We start from the raw sequence: 17,565 nt of genomic DNA, 5'->3' as shown, positions 1-17,565 counted from the left end.
ATGCAGTACATTTTTGCACTGTGTAGGTCAGGTAGGCTTATGGTTGTGGCTCTTCCTGCCTCAGCCTTGGAGATTGAGTGCCCTCTGGTGGAAGTATCAGGTGATGTTTCACTGGCTTCACCCACCCCAAGTTCTTCAGGGAGAACTTAACAAAAATTGCCGCCCATCTCCAGTTTTTCTCCTTGGAAATCACATTGGTGAGAGCTAAAACAGCATGGCAGGTCATTATTGGTTTTCAAAACTGCATTATTTTAATTGTAGATCCTTAAAGGCTACATTATTCAACTATTAGGATGTTGAAGTGATTGTACTATTATTTTTATATGATTTCTTAGCTTGCGAGAGTACTTAACCCTATATTTTTATCTTAACTACTTTTATTACTTCACCTGATATAGATGATAACTTATAGCCTGGCACCATCGAAAGGTGGTTTTCTCTATATTATGTTTAGCATTTAATGTATTTTACCATTGCTGTTTAACCAGTAATTTGTTCTCTACTTGTATGTGCTGTAACATATATCTTTATTAACTTACTGATTGCAAAAGGAGAAGCAGGAATAAAGTTTCTTTTCTTATTAACTTTTTTGGATAGGTTACATCATATATTACAGTACAGATGTGAATGCAGAGATACATGACTGGGTTATTGAGCCTGTGGTGGGAAACAGGCTGACTCACCAGATACAAGAGTTAACACTTGACACACCATACTACTTCAAAATCCAGGCCCGGAACTCAAAGGGCATGGGGCCCATGTCTGAAGCTGTCCAGTTCAGAACGCCTAAAGGTAAAGTTCCCCAAAAAGAGTGTTTTATTCTGTGTCTCTGTAGTGGGGCTATGTTTGCACATATCATGTTAGCATGTAGAGACTATGGATGATAGAAGTCCTGATGGCGAGCTTGATGGTGAGCTTATGAGCCACAATGTGAACATTTATCTCAGAATGATCCCTCACCCACCCATTGACCGACAAATCAGCACTCCCTAGGTTACTGCCTAACCGTATCATATACAAGGGAACTTTGACTCAAGGCTGTTCGAGGCAGATGAATGCAGTGTCTAAGAGTTTTTATAGTCAGATCAGATGTGATTCTCTTGGTTCCCATACAGAGTAACAGCATGTTATTGTGATGGATGATTCTCTTTCAAACATGCAGGCTTTTAACCTGAAAGGCTTATTTGTGGACCTTTGTAGAGCGAGAGACTAAAAGGGGCCCTTTAAAGAAAACACTAGGTAAGAAAGTGAAGATAAAGTATTGAGCTAAGTGAGTTCAGGAATAAAAGTTAGTTGGGGACTCAGTCTATGGAAATAGGGAAACCATAAATGGATTTCTTTTCTGTTAGTAAAAACAAGACTCAATTTGTTTGGAAGTGTGGGGTTTTATTTTTTCTTTTAAAAATTCTGCCTGTCCCATCTTCAAAGCTTGTGATCCTTGCTCTTGTTTTTTTCTTCCCCTGTGCTTGGCCTGTTAGCGGACTCCTCTGATAAAATGCCTAATGATCAAGGTAAATGAGTAGATGGCCTCTCTTTCCTTTCCTCTCTTCAGTGACCTCTTATTAGCCTCTCATTGTTTTTGTTTTTGTTTTCCTGAAAACCAGTAGCATGTGTTAAAAACCACATATTGGCCAAAGTGGAGTTGAGTCCATGTTTGTGGCACTTGGGGTACCTGAAAAGCTTGGGAATCTACTTAGGAGCTAAATAGTCTGATAGGAAAACAACTGAGTCGAATGAACAGTTCTGCAGCTGTGGGAGATTGGCTTTAAGCATGGGTCAGATTACCCTTTGCACTGAGATACTGAAGTTCTGTGACAGTGATAGTCATTTGAGCATGATGAGAACAAGCATACCAATTTGTTATATTTGTAGCATCTAGAATTTTATTAGTATCTCTAAATGAAAAGTTGTAATCAATTCAGCAAATACTGTATTCCCCCCTACACACACGCCTGACAAGAATCTACAAATTTACCCTGCTGAGTTGTGTGATTAGCAGTGACAAAATTGGTGCTGTTTGTTCTGTTAGCATAAGCTTAATTCAGAACTCTTTTTCCATTTCTTCCCTTAAATATATCTGCTCATTTTAAAAGAGGATAGAAACAGTTTAAGATGGAAGCTTAGGAAGCACAGGCCTCAGTGCCAGTGTTCTTGAAATGATCTGTCAGCATGGTCTTTTCACTATAATTACTGTTGTGGAGAGGGAACTGTACTTTGTGATTTTCGTCTCTGGGAAGTCAGTTAAAGTTGGTAGCTGTTTTTTATACTAAGAAAGAGCAATAAAAATAAATCTAATGGGGGGGCCAGCCTGGTGGTGTAGTGGTTAAGTTTGTGCACTCCACTTCAGCAGCCTGGGCTTCACAGCTTTGGATCCTGGGTAAGGCCTTAGCACTGCTCATCAAGTCACTCTGTGGCTGTGTCCCATATAAAATAGAGAAAGATTGGCACAGATGTTAGCTCAGCAACAGATGTTAGCTCAGAGCCAGTCTTCCTCAAAAAAGTAAATTTAATGGTTGCTTTGATGGTTTAAGAGTTGTTAATTAGAAACACGAAGTCTTTGGAGCTTGGTTAATGGCAAGGAGGAGTCAGAACTTGAGGTTTCAAGTTTCAGGGCTTTGGAAATGTGTTTGCATTCAGTGAGTCTTTTGTTGTACCTTGGAGAAACTGCAAACATGCTGTGTGTGTGTCTGTGTGTGTGTGTAAGGCACCCAGTCGTGGTAGAAACTTTGACTTAAGTGTGAGAACAGAAAAATAACCATACTGTATATGCACAGAATATAAATGTTTGCATTGTTCTTCCCTCACTTTACTCCATGAGCCAGAGTGCACTTCTTAGCGTGTACCACACCTCTGGTATTTAAAAATTCTTTACACATAGATATTTTTGGAGTTTGGTTAATCCTTGGAATTTCTTGTTCATAGGTTAAATTTAAAAGAAAAAATGTTGGGAAATACAGGAATTAAACCAACCAGTTTACAGTTATGCGCCATGTATCGGTGATTCAGTCAACGATGGACTGCATATCTGACGGTGGTCCCATAAGATTAGTACCATAGAGCCTAGGTGTGTATTGGCCATACCATCTAGGTTTGTGGAAGGACACTCTATGATGTTCGCACAAGATCACCTAACAATGCATTTCTCAGAATGTATCCCCACCGTTAAGCGACTCATGACTGCAGTTGGCAAAATGTGTTCTTTGCAATTATTTACATAATATACTCTGGATAGTTTGGCTTAAATGTAGGCTACCTGACAAACAAGTACACTTAAATATGAAGAGCCTTACAAAAGCTCAGTAATCTCTGCCAACTAGACTTTATCATAGTGGAAAGAACAACTCGAATCTTGACCTATGGAGTGTGCCATTTGGGAGGAGTGATGGCAGTGGAAGTAAGGAGATAAAGTAGTAAGTATGGACAGTGGAAGAGGGTCAGGGACTGCAAGTTGAATTCTAGATTATACCCTTTTGGATACCCAAGAATTTCTGTTACCTTTGGGAGTTTTGATCTTCTGGAAACAGAAAATATTGTTTTCATCTCTAGATTTATTCTGCTAAATGAACTACATACAGAAACCTTCAGATTCTAATTTGTTTCATTTCCTCCAATTCCAATAATTCATAGACGTTACTTGACCTAAGCTCTAATGTTTCACAGAAACACATGTAGTTTACGCGTTTGTAATCAAGCTTTATTTGTGGAAATAACCCTCACTTATAAGTGCTTTCTGAAGCTTCAGGCTCTCTGCCACTGTAAAGGGGAAGATTATATTTTTCCTTAAAGATTTCTTATGCTTGTAATAGTAGTCGTTAATATTTATTGAATATTTGCTATGTGTCAGGCAGCATTCAAAATATTTTGTAGTATTAAATTTCCACTGAATTCTCACAACAATTTCGTGAAGTTGATACCGTTATTATCACTGTTTCACAATGAGGAAACTGAGACCCAAACACAATAGTTAAAGAAGTAGCCAAGAGTCAGTTAGCACCTGACAGAGTACACGATACTCCAGTGCAGACGTCTGTGAAGCACCGTGCCGTCTTAACACCGAGGAGCACTTTTACTCTGCATCTCTTTCAGACCTCCTCAAGAGAAGTGCAGCACTGCTCTCTGGCCCCAAACCCTGGATTGAGGAATACCTTTGCTTTATTGAGAAAGGACTCCTTGTATTTGCTTTTACCCCAGCAGCTCTTTCTATAAATGTGAAGAAAAACATTCAAGACCAAGAACATAAATTTCTAAAAACCTGATAATTGTGTTTTCTGAAGTGCTTGTGAGGTGGTCCCAAGTCTGAGGTCGGCCGTCTCACTCACTTTCTTCTGTGATGATGGATTAGGACACAGTGTCTTTTGTGAGCAGTGAGAGGGAAGACTTGTGTTTTCATCTGTGCATATTTAGGTGACTGAGCAGGAACTGAGAACCCAATCTGAACCTCCACTTACCTTCCTGCTCCTGCTTAGGGTAACTTTATATTTGGAAAGGCAACTTTATGATTTGAGAAAAGAATCCAAACACTGGTGACACTTGCTAGTCCAGATCAACATAGGCGAGTTTTTTGGAAGAGTCCAGATCTTTAATGCAGAAGCTAACCTAACTGGTCCCCTTGGTTCCTTTTCTCAGAGAAGCTACTTTGGCCATAAATGCTCTGAGCAGTCTTTCAGGAAATGTTTCCTGTGCTAGAGAAGTGAGTGTGTGCCCACCTTACCAACAGCTAGTGGCAGTCTATTCACATCCCAGATACAGTCGTGGAACAAGAGTGTCAGCCTTTCAGATGCCTCATTGCATAGAAAGCTATACCTTAGTTTGCTCTGCACAAATAGACTGTGTTTTCCCTTGTTGTTTATGTGCTACTTCATTTTCTCATGGACAGAGTGGACTGAAACTATTTTTTGTAGAAAACACTCACTAGCTATGGAGTGGACTTGTCACACCAATGAGCTCAGTCATTACTGACATGATTTCTTCTCCTTCAGCCTCAGGGTCTGCAGGAAAAGGAAGCCGGCTGCCAGACCTAGGATCTGACTACAAACCTCCGATGAGTGGTAAAGCCCTTCCTGTGGCTTTTTTGGCCTATTATGGGTGTGACGCAGTTCTGCTTGAAATCTTGAAATGTCTTTTGTATTCGTGTGTGGTGGATTGTAGCGTGTTACCTGTTCTTTTATTTAATAGTGTTAGCTTTACGCATTCTCTGGCAAATATTTGCTGAATTACTACAAACCCATTCATTATAGGATTCATAAATTTGTTTCCCCACATATCCAACTTAAGATTAATTCTAAACAAGTCTTCCTTTTGCCCACTGCCTCTAGAAAAGAATTAGAATCTTGCTTTCAAAAATAAACCCTCTAGTGGAATTAGCCATCACCCAGAACAAGCTAAAGAAATGCTTCAGAATCATTAATTTCTCGCCACCCTACTTCAGTGTCTTTAGTTTGGGAATTCTGAAAAATTCTTCCCACTCTCCTAGCCATCCTAAGAGGCTGGCACCTTCTCGTTGCTTAAATGATGACGCTGCTTCTCTACAGAACTTCCCCATTTGGAGTTATTCTCACACACAGGATCACACTTGGTCCTCGTAACACCGTGAAGCAGAGGGGCAGATGCCGTATTCTCATTTTATACGTTAAGAGACTCAGCAGAGAAGTACTTATGCCTGGATCCATCCACTAATTATCGAAGTTCTAGAACCAAAACCCATGTCTTCTGACTTCTGGTTGTGCCTTTTCTGCTATCACACACAGCCTGAAAGTCACGGGTTCTGTATTAGATGTGAGAATCCAGGATGGCAAAATGGTCACAAAAGGAGTTACTAGAAATGACCCTACTTCCTCCTCACTCCTGCTGGAGGAGAGAAAGGCGTGTCCTCCAGAAGCTCCTAGTCTACATGTGAAGATAAAATGATCTCTTATTCTCCCACTATTTAAATAAAAAGCGATGCTGCCCAGACATCAGTGAAATCAGCCTATTCTTAAGAGAGCCCAGACAAATTTGCATACTTCAAGAGATTTTTAGGCTCTCAGTTCTAGGACTTTGTTTATGGGTTTCCCTTCCTGGGATACATATGTTATATTTATGTGCTGTCCACAGTATAGTATTCAAGGCTGTGAGAAAAGTAACTATTTCTTGGTCTTTTCTTTCATTTATGCATTTATTTATTCATTCACATATTTTTAAAGGTTAAGGTTCTCTGTAACAGGCTCTGGGAACAATAGTGGAGTGAGTCACAAACTACCTGATACAGAAAAGGGAAAGCTTCATAGAAGAGGTTATATCTGATTCAGATTTTAAAGGCTGTATAGAAGGTTGCTAAATGTCAAGGAGGGCGTTGAACATTCCAGGAAGCAATAATAGCATATGCAAAGGCATGGCAATATAAAGGAACCTGCTCTCTCCAAGGGCCACACTCCTAGAGACAGAACAGAGAAGGTAGGTTAAAACCAGCCTACCAAATGCTCAGGTACCAATGCTAAGAAATGTGAGCTTCATCCTGTAAATAACATATGTAAGATGTCTGATACTACTGGTAAACTGACTTCATTTATTGAGTATCTAATATTATTCTGACAACAATGAAGAATGATTTGGGGGCTAAAAGTATGAAGTCAGAAAAGAATGGTTAGGAAGCTATTGCTGTAGTCCAGATGAGGCTTAAGAAATGGCCTGTCATAATGTCCCTCATAGGAGAGTTGATGCTCCCTTGGGCAGCTCACTCTTACTCTGTCTTAGAAGGGAGCTTTTGGCCAGCTCAGAAGTTAAAGGTCTCAGATACAGTTAAATGAGATGCATCTCTGTTGAATGCAGGGAAGAACTACCACCACCACCTCTGCTTGCCTCCCACACCCCAGCTCCCCAGCCCCTGATTTGCATTGCCTACCCCACCCAGTAGCTCAGCACTGCTATTAATAAGTTCTAGGTAAAGCCCTAATGTGGTCTAATTCAGTTGGCCTCTAGTTCTGTAGCCTTTCCCAAATATAAAAATGTTATTTTATTGGAGGTCAGTGTATACAGTTGAAGTTGTCTGTCTGCTTACCTTTTTCTCAGAAATGAAGGATAAAAATAATTGAACCAAATGTAGAAGAATAAGCTCTTAAGCCCTCCTAAGTCAGCCCGGATATGGCATGTGCTCAGATGTAGCCTCTAAAATCATAGAATCAAAAGTTGGAAGGTCACCTAATCCGGTGCTGTGGAAGGGATTCCCACAATAAGTGTAGTTGGGATTAGATCATAAGTTTATAAAGCAGATTGTGTATGAGAGTCACTTTAGGAGCTTTTCTGAAAACACAAATTCCCAAGCCATACCTTCATGGTAGGAATTTCATCCAGAACATCCCAGACTGGTGGAATGACTCTTCTTAAGTACTTCCAGTGACTAAACGCTCATGACTTGGCAAAGCAGCCCATCCCTTTATGGTACAGCTCTGATTGTTAGGAAGATGAGAGTAATCAGAAGGAAAGACTTCAGATATCCATGGTGGTTAGATCTGTGTGGTGGGATTTCCCATGTTTTATAATATGAGCCTGCATAACTTTTATAATGAGATGAGAAAAAAAGAAATCTATTTCAGAAAATGAAAGAGCAAGACTTAGAATAGAGCTGTATTACAAAAAACCTTGATGAAAAGCTTGGACCTTATCCTGTAAGCAGTGAGGAAATAATAGTAGGAAGAAGAAGAAAATCTAAATTTCTTCAAGGTCCTAAATGACCTGACCTCTGCACACCTCTTCAGCCTCATCTCTGTCTTTTTTCTGTTCACTTCCGTCCCTCTCACTTTGCATATGTCTCTTTGCTTAAGCCTCACTGACTGCCTTTCTCTTCCTTGAACATGCCAAGCTCATTCTTGCCTTGGGATCCTTCCACTAGCCGTTCCCTCTCTCTGGAATGTTCTTCCTCCAGGTCTTTGTATGGTGGGATCTTTCTCGTCATTCACATCTCAACTCAGATGCCATCTCCCCAGAGCAGCTTTTTTCAACCACTCAATCTGAAATAGCCAACCCAGCCACTCTGTATCATATCCCCTCATTTTTTTTTTGTAGCACTTACTACTAATTAATTTCATATTTGTTTATTGTCTGCCCCCACCCCAACATTTATATCTTTGTTGCTCACTGTTACGTCCTAGTACTTAGAACAATGCCTGGCACATGGTAACCACGTGGTAAATATTTGTCAAATGAATGAATATCTATAGACCTACTTTTTCCTGAAACTGAAGAAGAGAATTAACTCTCTATAGACTATGTATTTATAAAAACAGAGAGACTTCATGTTTCAAGTAATTTTTTGTGATCTCAGACATCTATATGTTGGAAAAAACTTTTGCTTTCTATGAATGTACATTTTTAAAGCAGTTTTGAAAGTCAAAAAACTGAATGATTTACAAATGATGCTTTGCAAGATGAATTTCTGTGTAACATAAGATGCCAGAGGGGCAGACCCTTTATTTGTTCAAGTATAATGTTGAGTATAATTTGAGAAGCTTTTACTGAACACCAGCTTTGTGCAAGGCACTATGCTGAGAACTGTACATAGGGCAGAAACTCACTCTAGATTTCGTAATCTAGAGGAGACAGCCGTGTTCATGAGACACTTTTATACAAGGCACGGTGTTGAGTGTTATAAAGAAGCTCACGTGAAATATCTCTACTCACGTGAAGGTTCTGTAGGCTGATAGTATGCATTTTTAGAATTCTCTATCACTAACGAATGTACCGTTTTCCCTGTCCAGGCAGTAACAGCCCTCATGGAAGCCCCACCTCTCCTCTAGACAGTAATATGCTACTGGTCATTATCGTCTCGGTTGGCGTCATCACCATTGTGGTGGTCGTGATCATCGCTGTCTTTTGCACCAGGCGCACCACCTCTCACCAGAAAAAGTAAGGAGCCCCAAATACAGCCTGTAGACTTGTGGTATCTATTCTTTTGCTTCTGTGTGACTTCTGTCTTTGGAACTGTACATGGAGTTAAAACATAAAACGCAATGTTTTAAATATTTTTAAAGGCAATGCAAAATGGTTCCTCTTAGAAATGTGTATCAGTCAGAGTCCTGGCAGGATAGAGGTGGCATGCTCAAATGGGGTGAAAGAGAGTTCAATGAAGGGACCATTTACAAAGTCCTGGGTGGGGTTAGGGAAACAAGGTAGGGATTTTCAAGGGCCAGAGAAGTGATAGGCCACTGTCCCCCTTAGGCCTGAAAGGGTAAGAGAGCTGCTTTCAGAGATCTGAAGCAGCAGATGAGGGTTTCTGAAAGGGGCTATGTGTGGTGGTAGGAATGTAGCTGTTGCTACCCTCTAGCCAAGCAGGGGAGGGGGCAGGAGAAAAAACACCTTCTATCTCCAGTCTCTCGCCTGTGCCTTCTTTTTTTTTTTTGAGGAAGATTAGCCCTGAGCTAACATCCATGCCCATCTTCCTCTACTTTATACGTGGGACGCCTACCACAGCATGGCTTTTGCCAAGTGGTGCCATGTCCACACCCGGGATCCGAACGGGTGAACCCCCAGGCCGCCAAGCAGTGGAACGTGTGAACTTAACTGCTGCACCACTGGGCCAGCCCCTTGCCTGTGCCTTCTACTGACCAAACCTGACTAGAAGCCAGGCCAGGGTTGCCAAGTAGATATAATTCATTAAACTCAACCTCTCAAGTCATAGAGCCAAGTGGAGAATAGATGTGAAGAGGAAAGTGGACAATGTCTGACCTTGCTGGTAACCTGTTTGGAGTACTGTCTATGACAAACACACAGTGAACCAGATGCACGAGGATTTGTGAACGTTCTTATAAGCTATTTCATGGCACAAATGCCAGCTGAGATGGAAGAAGACCATAAGCCTCTTATTCTAAATCTAGGTTTAAGAATACTTTTAAAGAAGTGCTACCAAGTGTGGAAGTTGAGGTTGGGGCTGGCAGGGGGTGGGTAGGGGGTCGGTGGGAAGAGGTGTTGATTTAATGAATAAGAAACGATCATTTATAGTCAGCATGTCAAATTCACAGAAAGGTCAGATAGCTACTAGCCCTGAATTCCTCTGGGCTTTTGAGGCTCCTGGCGAATTGTCTAGAGCAGATTGCAAGGTGACTCAGTCATGTAGTGCTTGATAACAGCCCACACTCCTGAACTTGAGGGGATCTTTGACCCTGGATCACATTGAACTCATGTATCTGGCCAGTGAGACAGATACCATAAAAAAGGAGATTCCTGAGTTACCCCAATGGCAAAAATACAGTATGGGTAATAAAACGACTTTGGTTGCAATATCCTAAAAGATCATAAGATGGAGGTATTGCTCCATAAGAGAGAAAGAGAAACTCATGTCTATGTTTGTGATTATCCATCAGACTTGGTCTCCCCAAGGTGAGGATGTATGTATTTGATAACAATAAATTTGTTTTCAGTGTAGAGGACAAGTACAGCTACCCTGTAACTGCTGCTAGTAATGGCCTTATGTCATTTTCTGTAGGATATGTGATGTGTTGCATCTTTCTTTCTTTTCTCAAATAAAATAACTTTCCATAGCTTGCATTGCATCACTTTTCCGAGAGAAGGGGGCCCCTTATAAGCCTCCTGATTCCTGCCTCCTATAGCTCTCCCCATCTGCTTTTGGTTATAGAAAACTGTTTCTCTTAAAAGCCTCAAAGATTACATTTTTTTCCTACTCTAGAGCTTTTCTACAAGCTTCTTTCTGTGACATTTCACATTTATCTATTTTTGTGAACTTGACTTTATGTCTAGTTTTAGAAATCTTGAGATCTTTATTTAAAAGAATCTGAAAAAACAAAATGACAGAACTCCTTAGTGCTTTGGGGGATTTAAAATTCAAAGTAAATAAAAAGTAAAGCACTTAGTCTTCAGATTGAGAGGTAGGAGCTGGTAATAGACTCTGAACTCTGTATTTGAAGCTGGAGTTCTAGAGATTTGTGTCGTTTTGTTTAAAAGAATTGTATCAAGTCTTCACAGGGTTTTCCCCTCCTCCTCCCTCAGTGACCTGCTTTCCAAGTGTTCCAGTGACCATTGGAAAATATAGGTGAGCTTTTCAGAGTACTCTTTCCTCTCTAATACCAGGAGTACCTCCCATTTTAGTTGTAGCTGTTTACAGACTCTTACAACCTCCAGGTTGACAGAGCATTTACAGTCTAGCCCCTCACTGTTTCCCAGCACACTCCTCTACGGCCCTCACTCTCCACAGGTGAGAACTACCGCTGCATACCACCATCAAACCTAGAAACCTTCCTACACTGGGAGTAATCTTTTCTCCTCCTTCCTCCTGTCTGAAGCCAGTTCTCCATGTGTCTCCTCTCTTTCTAAGACCTTGTACTTGCTTTTATCCCTCTCCAGCAGAGCTGACCTCTCACTCTCTGTTGGCTCTGTCCCTTCAGCTTTTAAGTGTGCTCAGACTTCTTCCATCTTGAGAGAGAATTATAATGGTAACCCTTCCTCTACTGCAGGATCCTTACCACTGGCTGCTTACAAATCTCTGTCTTTCCCTTCACCACAGAATTCTTGAATACTTGTCTACACTCACTTGTCCATTCCTTCACTACCTGCTCATGCTGCAGTCCTTTCTAATCTGAATTCTGCCCCTACGCTTCATCAGAATTGCTTTTGCTGAGATCACCAATGACCTCCATATTACTAAAACCAAAGGAAACTTTTCAGTCCTCATCTTACTCAGTCTGTCAACAACATTTCACACAGTCAACTACCCTTCCTTCTTGAAACTTTCTCTTCTCTTTTATTCCATGATTGTGTGCTCTTTTTCACTCCTATCCACCCAGCCATCAAATACAGACACTCCTCAGGGCCTTGTCCTAGAGTTATTCTCTTCTCCTTCTGTACTCTCCTCAGGTCATATCTACACCCACGGCTTCATTTATGATCTGCATTCCAGCTACTCCCATGTTTCTATCACTAGCCAAGGCCTTTCTCTTCTGAGTCGCAGACTTGCACACCTACTTGCCGCTTCTGCATTTCCTCTTGAATGTCTCAGAGGTGCTCTGCGTGTCCACAACAGAATTTATAATCTTTTCTGTCAAAATTGCTTCTAACTCATTATTCCCAGTGTTGGCATATGACTTAAGCCACAACCCATGGCGGTATCCTTTATTTCTCTTGCTTCTTTATTTCTACCCCACCCCACATCATTTATTCACCAAGTCTTGTCATTTCTGGCTCCTAAATAACTGTCAAATCTGCCTCTTTTCCTCCATTCACACTGTCCTGGGCCACCATCGATCATAGCTAAGATTATTCCCAGCTGGTCTTCCTGTTCTGTCCCCTACCCCTTAAATCTATTCTTCATACCACAGTTGGTGTGAATTTTTAACTCAAAATTGATCTCCTTACTCTCCTTCTTAAAACCATTTAGTGGTTTCTTCTTACTCATAGAAGGAAGTTCAGACTCTTGGTATGGCTCTGAAAGCCCTTTATGATCTGATCCCTGACTACCTTCCCAGCATCATTTCATTCCATCCTCCCCGTGGTTCACTATGCTCCCACCACCCAGGACTTCTTATAATCTCGCTAATACACCAAGCTGCTGTTACTCTCTGCTTCACGGCTTTCACGTAAGCTGATTTCACCACCTGGAATGCACCTTCTGCCCTGCCCCCCTAGGTCTTAGCTTAAACATCACTTCTTCCTCCATATTTTTTGTGTCCACCTTATGTCCAACTATTAAGAGGCGGCTGTAACGCTTGGCATTTCATTAAGCTCAGACATAATTCAGTGTCTATCTTCCTCGCTTGACCAGAAGTGCTGAAAGCTCAGCAGTCCTGCACAGGGTCTGACATACAGTAGATACCTAATAAGTGCTTATTGAGTGAGTGAGTGATTTAGTGGAGAAACTAAGGCACAGACAAGTAGACACTGTCATCCCCATTCTTGACTTTACCCAGTTGTTAGTCTTAGTTTGGGTTACCTAAAATGTTTTTCCCTCCCTCCTTATAAGCCACAGACTCTACCTCTACTCCATTGTTAGATTTCTAGTTAATATTGTCCTTTTTCTATTGATTGGAAACTTGTGGAAGAACCTTCTGCTTTAGAGATTATTTGATTTAAAAATGCTGTCTAATTTTTTGATACTCAAAAAAAAGTCACAAGACAATATTCAAATATGCCCTTGTATGTATCTCTAAATATATGTGGACAGGTCAGAGATAAATTTACTGTTTGCAAGAGTAAATTGTTTGCCTCTTGTTTTTCTTTTTTGTTTGTTTGTTTTTAGTTTCTGCCTTTGTTTCAAGCGTCTCTCAGAATGGCAGTTTTAATCATTGAACCGTTACCAAATATGTTCAAAAGAGTTACTTTAAAAAATCCCCTTAATTTTGTGCCTAGGAAACGAGCTGCTTGCAAATCAGTGAATGGCTCCCACAAGTACAAAGGGAACTCCAAAGATGTCAAACCCCCAGACCTCTGGATCCATCATGAGAGACTGGAGCTAAAACCCATCGATAAGTCTCCAGACCCAAACCCCATCATGACTGATACTCCAATTCCTCGTAACTCTCAAGATATCACACCGGTTGACAATTCCATGGACAGCAACATCCATCAGAGGCGGAATTCATACAGAGGTGCAGGTTTTTCCCAAATGTTGGGAGATTATTTTCATTTCACTCATTTTCCATTTTATAAGGTTGCCTTAATTTGGTGCTTCCTATGCGAGGTTAGGTTTAAAGATGGGTGTGTTATGGGATTTGGTCACCATCTAATGAAGAATAGCTAGCTTGTTATGGGGGAGAGGTTTCTGTACCCAGATGAGACAGCCTTCTAGATCTTCTAGGTCTCCCATCATGCTTCACCAACTTGATACTCAAGCATTTGGGATAACCGAGCCCATGTCTGTGCATTTCATCTCTCCCTTCAGTTGGAGTGCAGGTCTCATTGTGGTGTTCAGAATGTTCTCGGTCTGGATGCTCTTACTTAGAGACACTGCATTGAAATGTGGTAGGCAGCATTGTGCCAACTGCATTGACTCTCAACAGGGACTCCTGTAATACTCTGATGGTCATTTTCCTCTTTATTTCACTTCCTCAGAAACCCCTTGCCCCTCTTATGTTGTTTGTGAGTCTTGAATTCCCTAATAGAAATGTTTTACTGCTGAGCCTGCTCAGTGGCCTAGGATGCAAGCTTGTAACCGACTCCATATTTGATGTCTAGGGCATGAATCAGAGGACAGCATGTCTACACTGGCTGGAAGGCGAGGAATGAGACCAAAAATGATGATGCCCTTTGACTCCCAGCCACCCCAGCGTAAGTAAAAGTTTCTCTTTTCCCTAGTGCTGCCTGTCTATCCAGTTATGTGGGGAATAATTATGAATGATCTCTTTGACTTCATTTGATCTAACACAAAAGATAATGCACCAAAGCTTTGGTGCCTTGAGGGAGGAAGTATCAAACAGTTGCCGTAATTTGCAATTAATATTATTCTTGAAACTAGCTTCTTTAATTTTAGGGTAAATAAGCTAAAAAGCCAATTTCCCCAGTCTCCCGAGAATATGGAAATAACCAATATCCCTAGAAATGCATGGCATCTCGGGGAGGGGGTGGGGAAGCCTCCCTCCAGGCTGGTGCTGAGGACGGGCAGATGTCACGGTGTGCCTTAGGTTTCCTGACACATACTCAGTGTTGATAGGCACCTATGGGATTTCTTTTTAATTAAATAGACTATATTTTAGAGGAGTTTTAGGTGGACAGCATGGAGTTTTTTTTTGTGTGTTTTTTTTTTTTTTTAAAGATCTATTCTTTTATTCCTTTTCCCCTACATTTTTTTTTTTTTCCTTTTTCTCCCCAAAGCCCCCCCGGTACATAGTTGTGAATTCTTCATTGTGGGTTCTTCTAGTTGTGGCATGTGGGACGCTGCCTCAGCGTGGTCTGATGAGCAGTGCCATGTCCGCGCCCAGGATTCGAACTAACGAAACACTGGGCCGCCTGCAGCGGAGCGCGCGAACTTAACCACTCGGCCACGGGGCCAGCCCCTGGACAGCATGGAGTTTTTAAAGCAATATTTTTCAACCTTATTTGACCCATGCCTTACTTTGATAATATTTAATATTTAATAATATTTAAAATTCAAAATAAATTAAATATCATGATTAAAAACCAAAAGGCAATGAGATAAACCAATTCTTTTTTTCAAACTACTGTGTCTTCTCCCCTCTTACTGTTTTCAAGGTAGGAAGCCTTTCGGACTAGCTGGCACAGTGGGGCTTCCAGTTGAGGGTCCTCAGTACCATCCTAGAGTGATAAGAAGCCATACCAATATCAAGTGTAAAAAACTATTTGATCTTGAAGTATTTGCTCTAAGCCGAACAGTAGGCTAGTAAGCCTTAATGGTGTCAGATACCTAGATTCAAATCGTGAATTTGTCAGATCCTGAAAGATCACTTTTCTATTTAACCTAAATGTGTTTTGAATTTTTTATTCATTTCTTAAAAGAGGTCCCGTTTCAGAACTCTCAGCCATCTCTCTGTCAACAAGTGACAGAGATTTAAATAATCGCAGATATTCTACACACAGAGAAGTGCATCATGGCACCCTATAGTTGGAAACTGGTGGAAACCCCAAGTGTGTAAATGTCTGCACACACACATGCTGTCATACTCACTCACTGTGCACAAACACATAGGCACTAGATTCTAAAAATCATCTTTAAAAGAGTGAGGACCAATTCATTAATAGGTCATTTCTGCACAAAGTAGTTTTTGGTTAGGGTCAGTGATGAAAAAAGAGGCTGTACTTGGAACCATGCAGGGAAGAACCATGGCTTCCCTCTTATAAGAGGTGCCCTGGGCAGGGTCCCCAGGTTTAAAAACATAAATGTCCGAAAAGAGTAAAGTAATCCATTCCAGTTGCTTTTGATTTATAAGAAGATGGTAGCTTGACTGCTTATTTGTTTTTTTTGTATGACGTTAGTGCTTACCTGAACTGGCTTATTTTTAAAACTTGTAAAATTTGATATCCCTATTCCTAAATTTGTTACTTTTAAATATGTTAAGGAGAAAAGATATGTTGTACCAGTTGATATCATTCCTTTTTTTTCTTTTTTTTTTGGTGGTGGGGAAGGAGTATGCATGCATATACAATATTATTTAATTTGTGCCTCAACAGTTGGGTGGGTGAGTAGAATTTCTAATTCAGGAATCTGAACCAGGTGCTTGGATATACTTGTGATCTTCAGGTTTTGAGATATTCTTTTCTCACGTGGGTACAGTCCTTTTTCATGAGTCTGGATTCCCTGAAGCTTCTATCCACCATCCACCTTCCCTGGCCTTAAATGGCTGAGCAGTCCCAGGAAGGGCATGCTGATGTCGGGAGGAGGTTCAGTCCAGGGCCTTGCACAGCAGCATCAGGTTCTGATTCAGCTAACAGCTAACGATCGCCAGCTGTATTCTAGGCAGGCACTTTCACATTGTTTTTATTAGGTACTAAATTTTCAAAAACTGGAAATATCTTTTAAAAGAGAAAGTCAATTTTGGTTTTCTTTTTTTTTTTTTTTTAAAGATTTTATTTTTTCCTTTTTCTCCCCAGAGCCCCCCGGTACATAGTTGTGTATTCTTCGTTGTGGGTTCCTCTAGTTGTGGCATGTGGGACGCTGCCTCAGCGTGGTCTGATGAGCAGTGCCATGTCCGCGCCCAGGATTCGAACCGACGAAACACTGGGCCACCTGCAGCGGAGCGCGCGAACTTAACCACTCGGCCACGGGGCCAGCCCCTAATTTTGGTTCTCTTTTGTGAGAGTCCTCTATACCTAGAATGCTTTTTTCCTAGGTAAAAATCAGGAGGTTATTCCCCTCACCCTAGCCTCAATTCTGGAAGACACTGATTCTGAAGCACCCCACTTCTGAAAACCACTGTCTTCCCCTCGAGGAGAGGCTGTCTCCACTCTGCCCTGAGAACCCTCCTCAGCCGGCTTCTTCAAGTTGGCTTTTACTCCAAAGGACCACCAGAGCCTTCTGGTCCCTGAGAGCAGGGAGAGCCACTGTCTGGTTCCTCAGGCCTGAGGAGGGTGGGCAGCGGTGCTCTGGGGTCCCTGGTTGGTTGTGCTGCCTGCTTGTTTTCTCGTAGCCAGGACAGGAGATAGCTGGAGAGTAAAGGCATCTGTTTTATTCACTGGGATTTTTCTTCACCAAAGTAATGGTGAGTGGCCCCACAAAAACCTAGGGAGATCCTTGGTGACAAAAGACGTTTTAATACATTCCAAAGGCTAATTAAGTTTTATCACAAAGTTCATGAAGCCATTGCTTAAAGAAAAAAATCCCCTGCATTCCTAGTCAACATCGTCTATTTGTGGAGTTTAAAGCTGGTTATCTTGATCTTAAGCATTCTGTTTCTACAACTATTCTAAGGGAGTACCTAAGAAAAGTTTATTCCCAAACTGGGCTTCTGATTTTGTTTGTTTCCATCTCTGGGGTTGATAATGAAGCCTCATTAAAGAAGTACTTTGTCTTCATATAGAAATCTGTATATGAAATATCTGTGTGGAAAGTTGGATTCATTGGCTAAATGCAGCAAATTGAATTCCTTAGCCAGTGTGGGAAGCAAAAAGGCAATTAGGAAAGATCCATTTATA

The 17,565-nt window shown here is 41.2% G+C and overlaps 1 protein-coding gene across 23 annotated transcripts in view; it reads left to right on the top strand.

The window, feature by feature from the left end:
- Positions 1-17,565, top strand: part of NEO1 (neogenin 1) — a 245,070-nt gene that overhangs the window by 215,882 nt on the left and 11,623 nt on the right. For 12 of the 23 annotated variants that reach the window (XM_070575398.1, XM_070575477.1, XM_070575453.1 and 9 more), the window contains 5 exons: positions 598-792; positions 4,980-5,048; positions 8,733-8,880; positions 13,330-13,568; positions 14,155-14,247. In XM_070575398.1, coding sequence (XP_070431499.1) covers positions 598-792; positions 4,980-5,048; positions 8,733-8,880; positions 13,330-13,568; positions 14,155-14,247 — 744 coding nt within the window. Of the gene's footprint in view, positions 1-597; positions 793-1,478; positions 1,512-4,979; positions 5,049-8,732; positions 8,881-13,329; positions 13,569-14,154; positions 14,248-17,060; positions 17,300-17,565 lie in introns of those variants that run through there. The other 11 variants (XM_070575437.1, XM_070575388.1, XM_070575470.1 and 8 more) reach the window with 3 other exon arrangements.

Source organism: Equus przewalskii, chromosome 1, assembly GCF_037783145.1.
Source record: "Equus przewalskii isolate Varuska chromosome 1, EquPr2, whole genome shotgun sequence".
NCBI lineage: Eukaryota > Metazoa > Chordata > Mammalia > Perissodactyla > Equidae > Equus > Equus przewalskii.
This window is presented reverse-complemented; position numbering and strand designations above follow the sequence as displayed.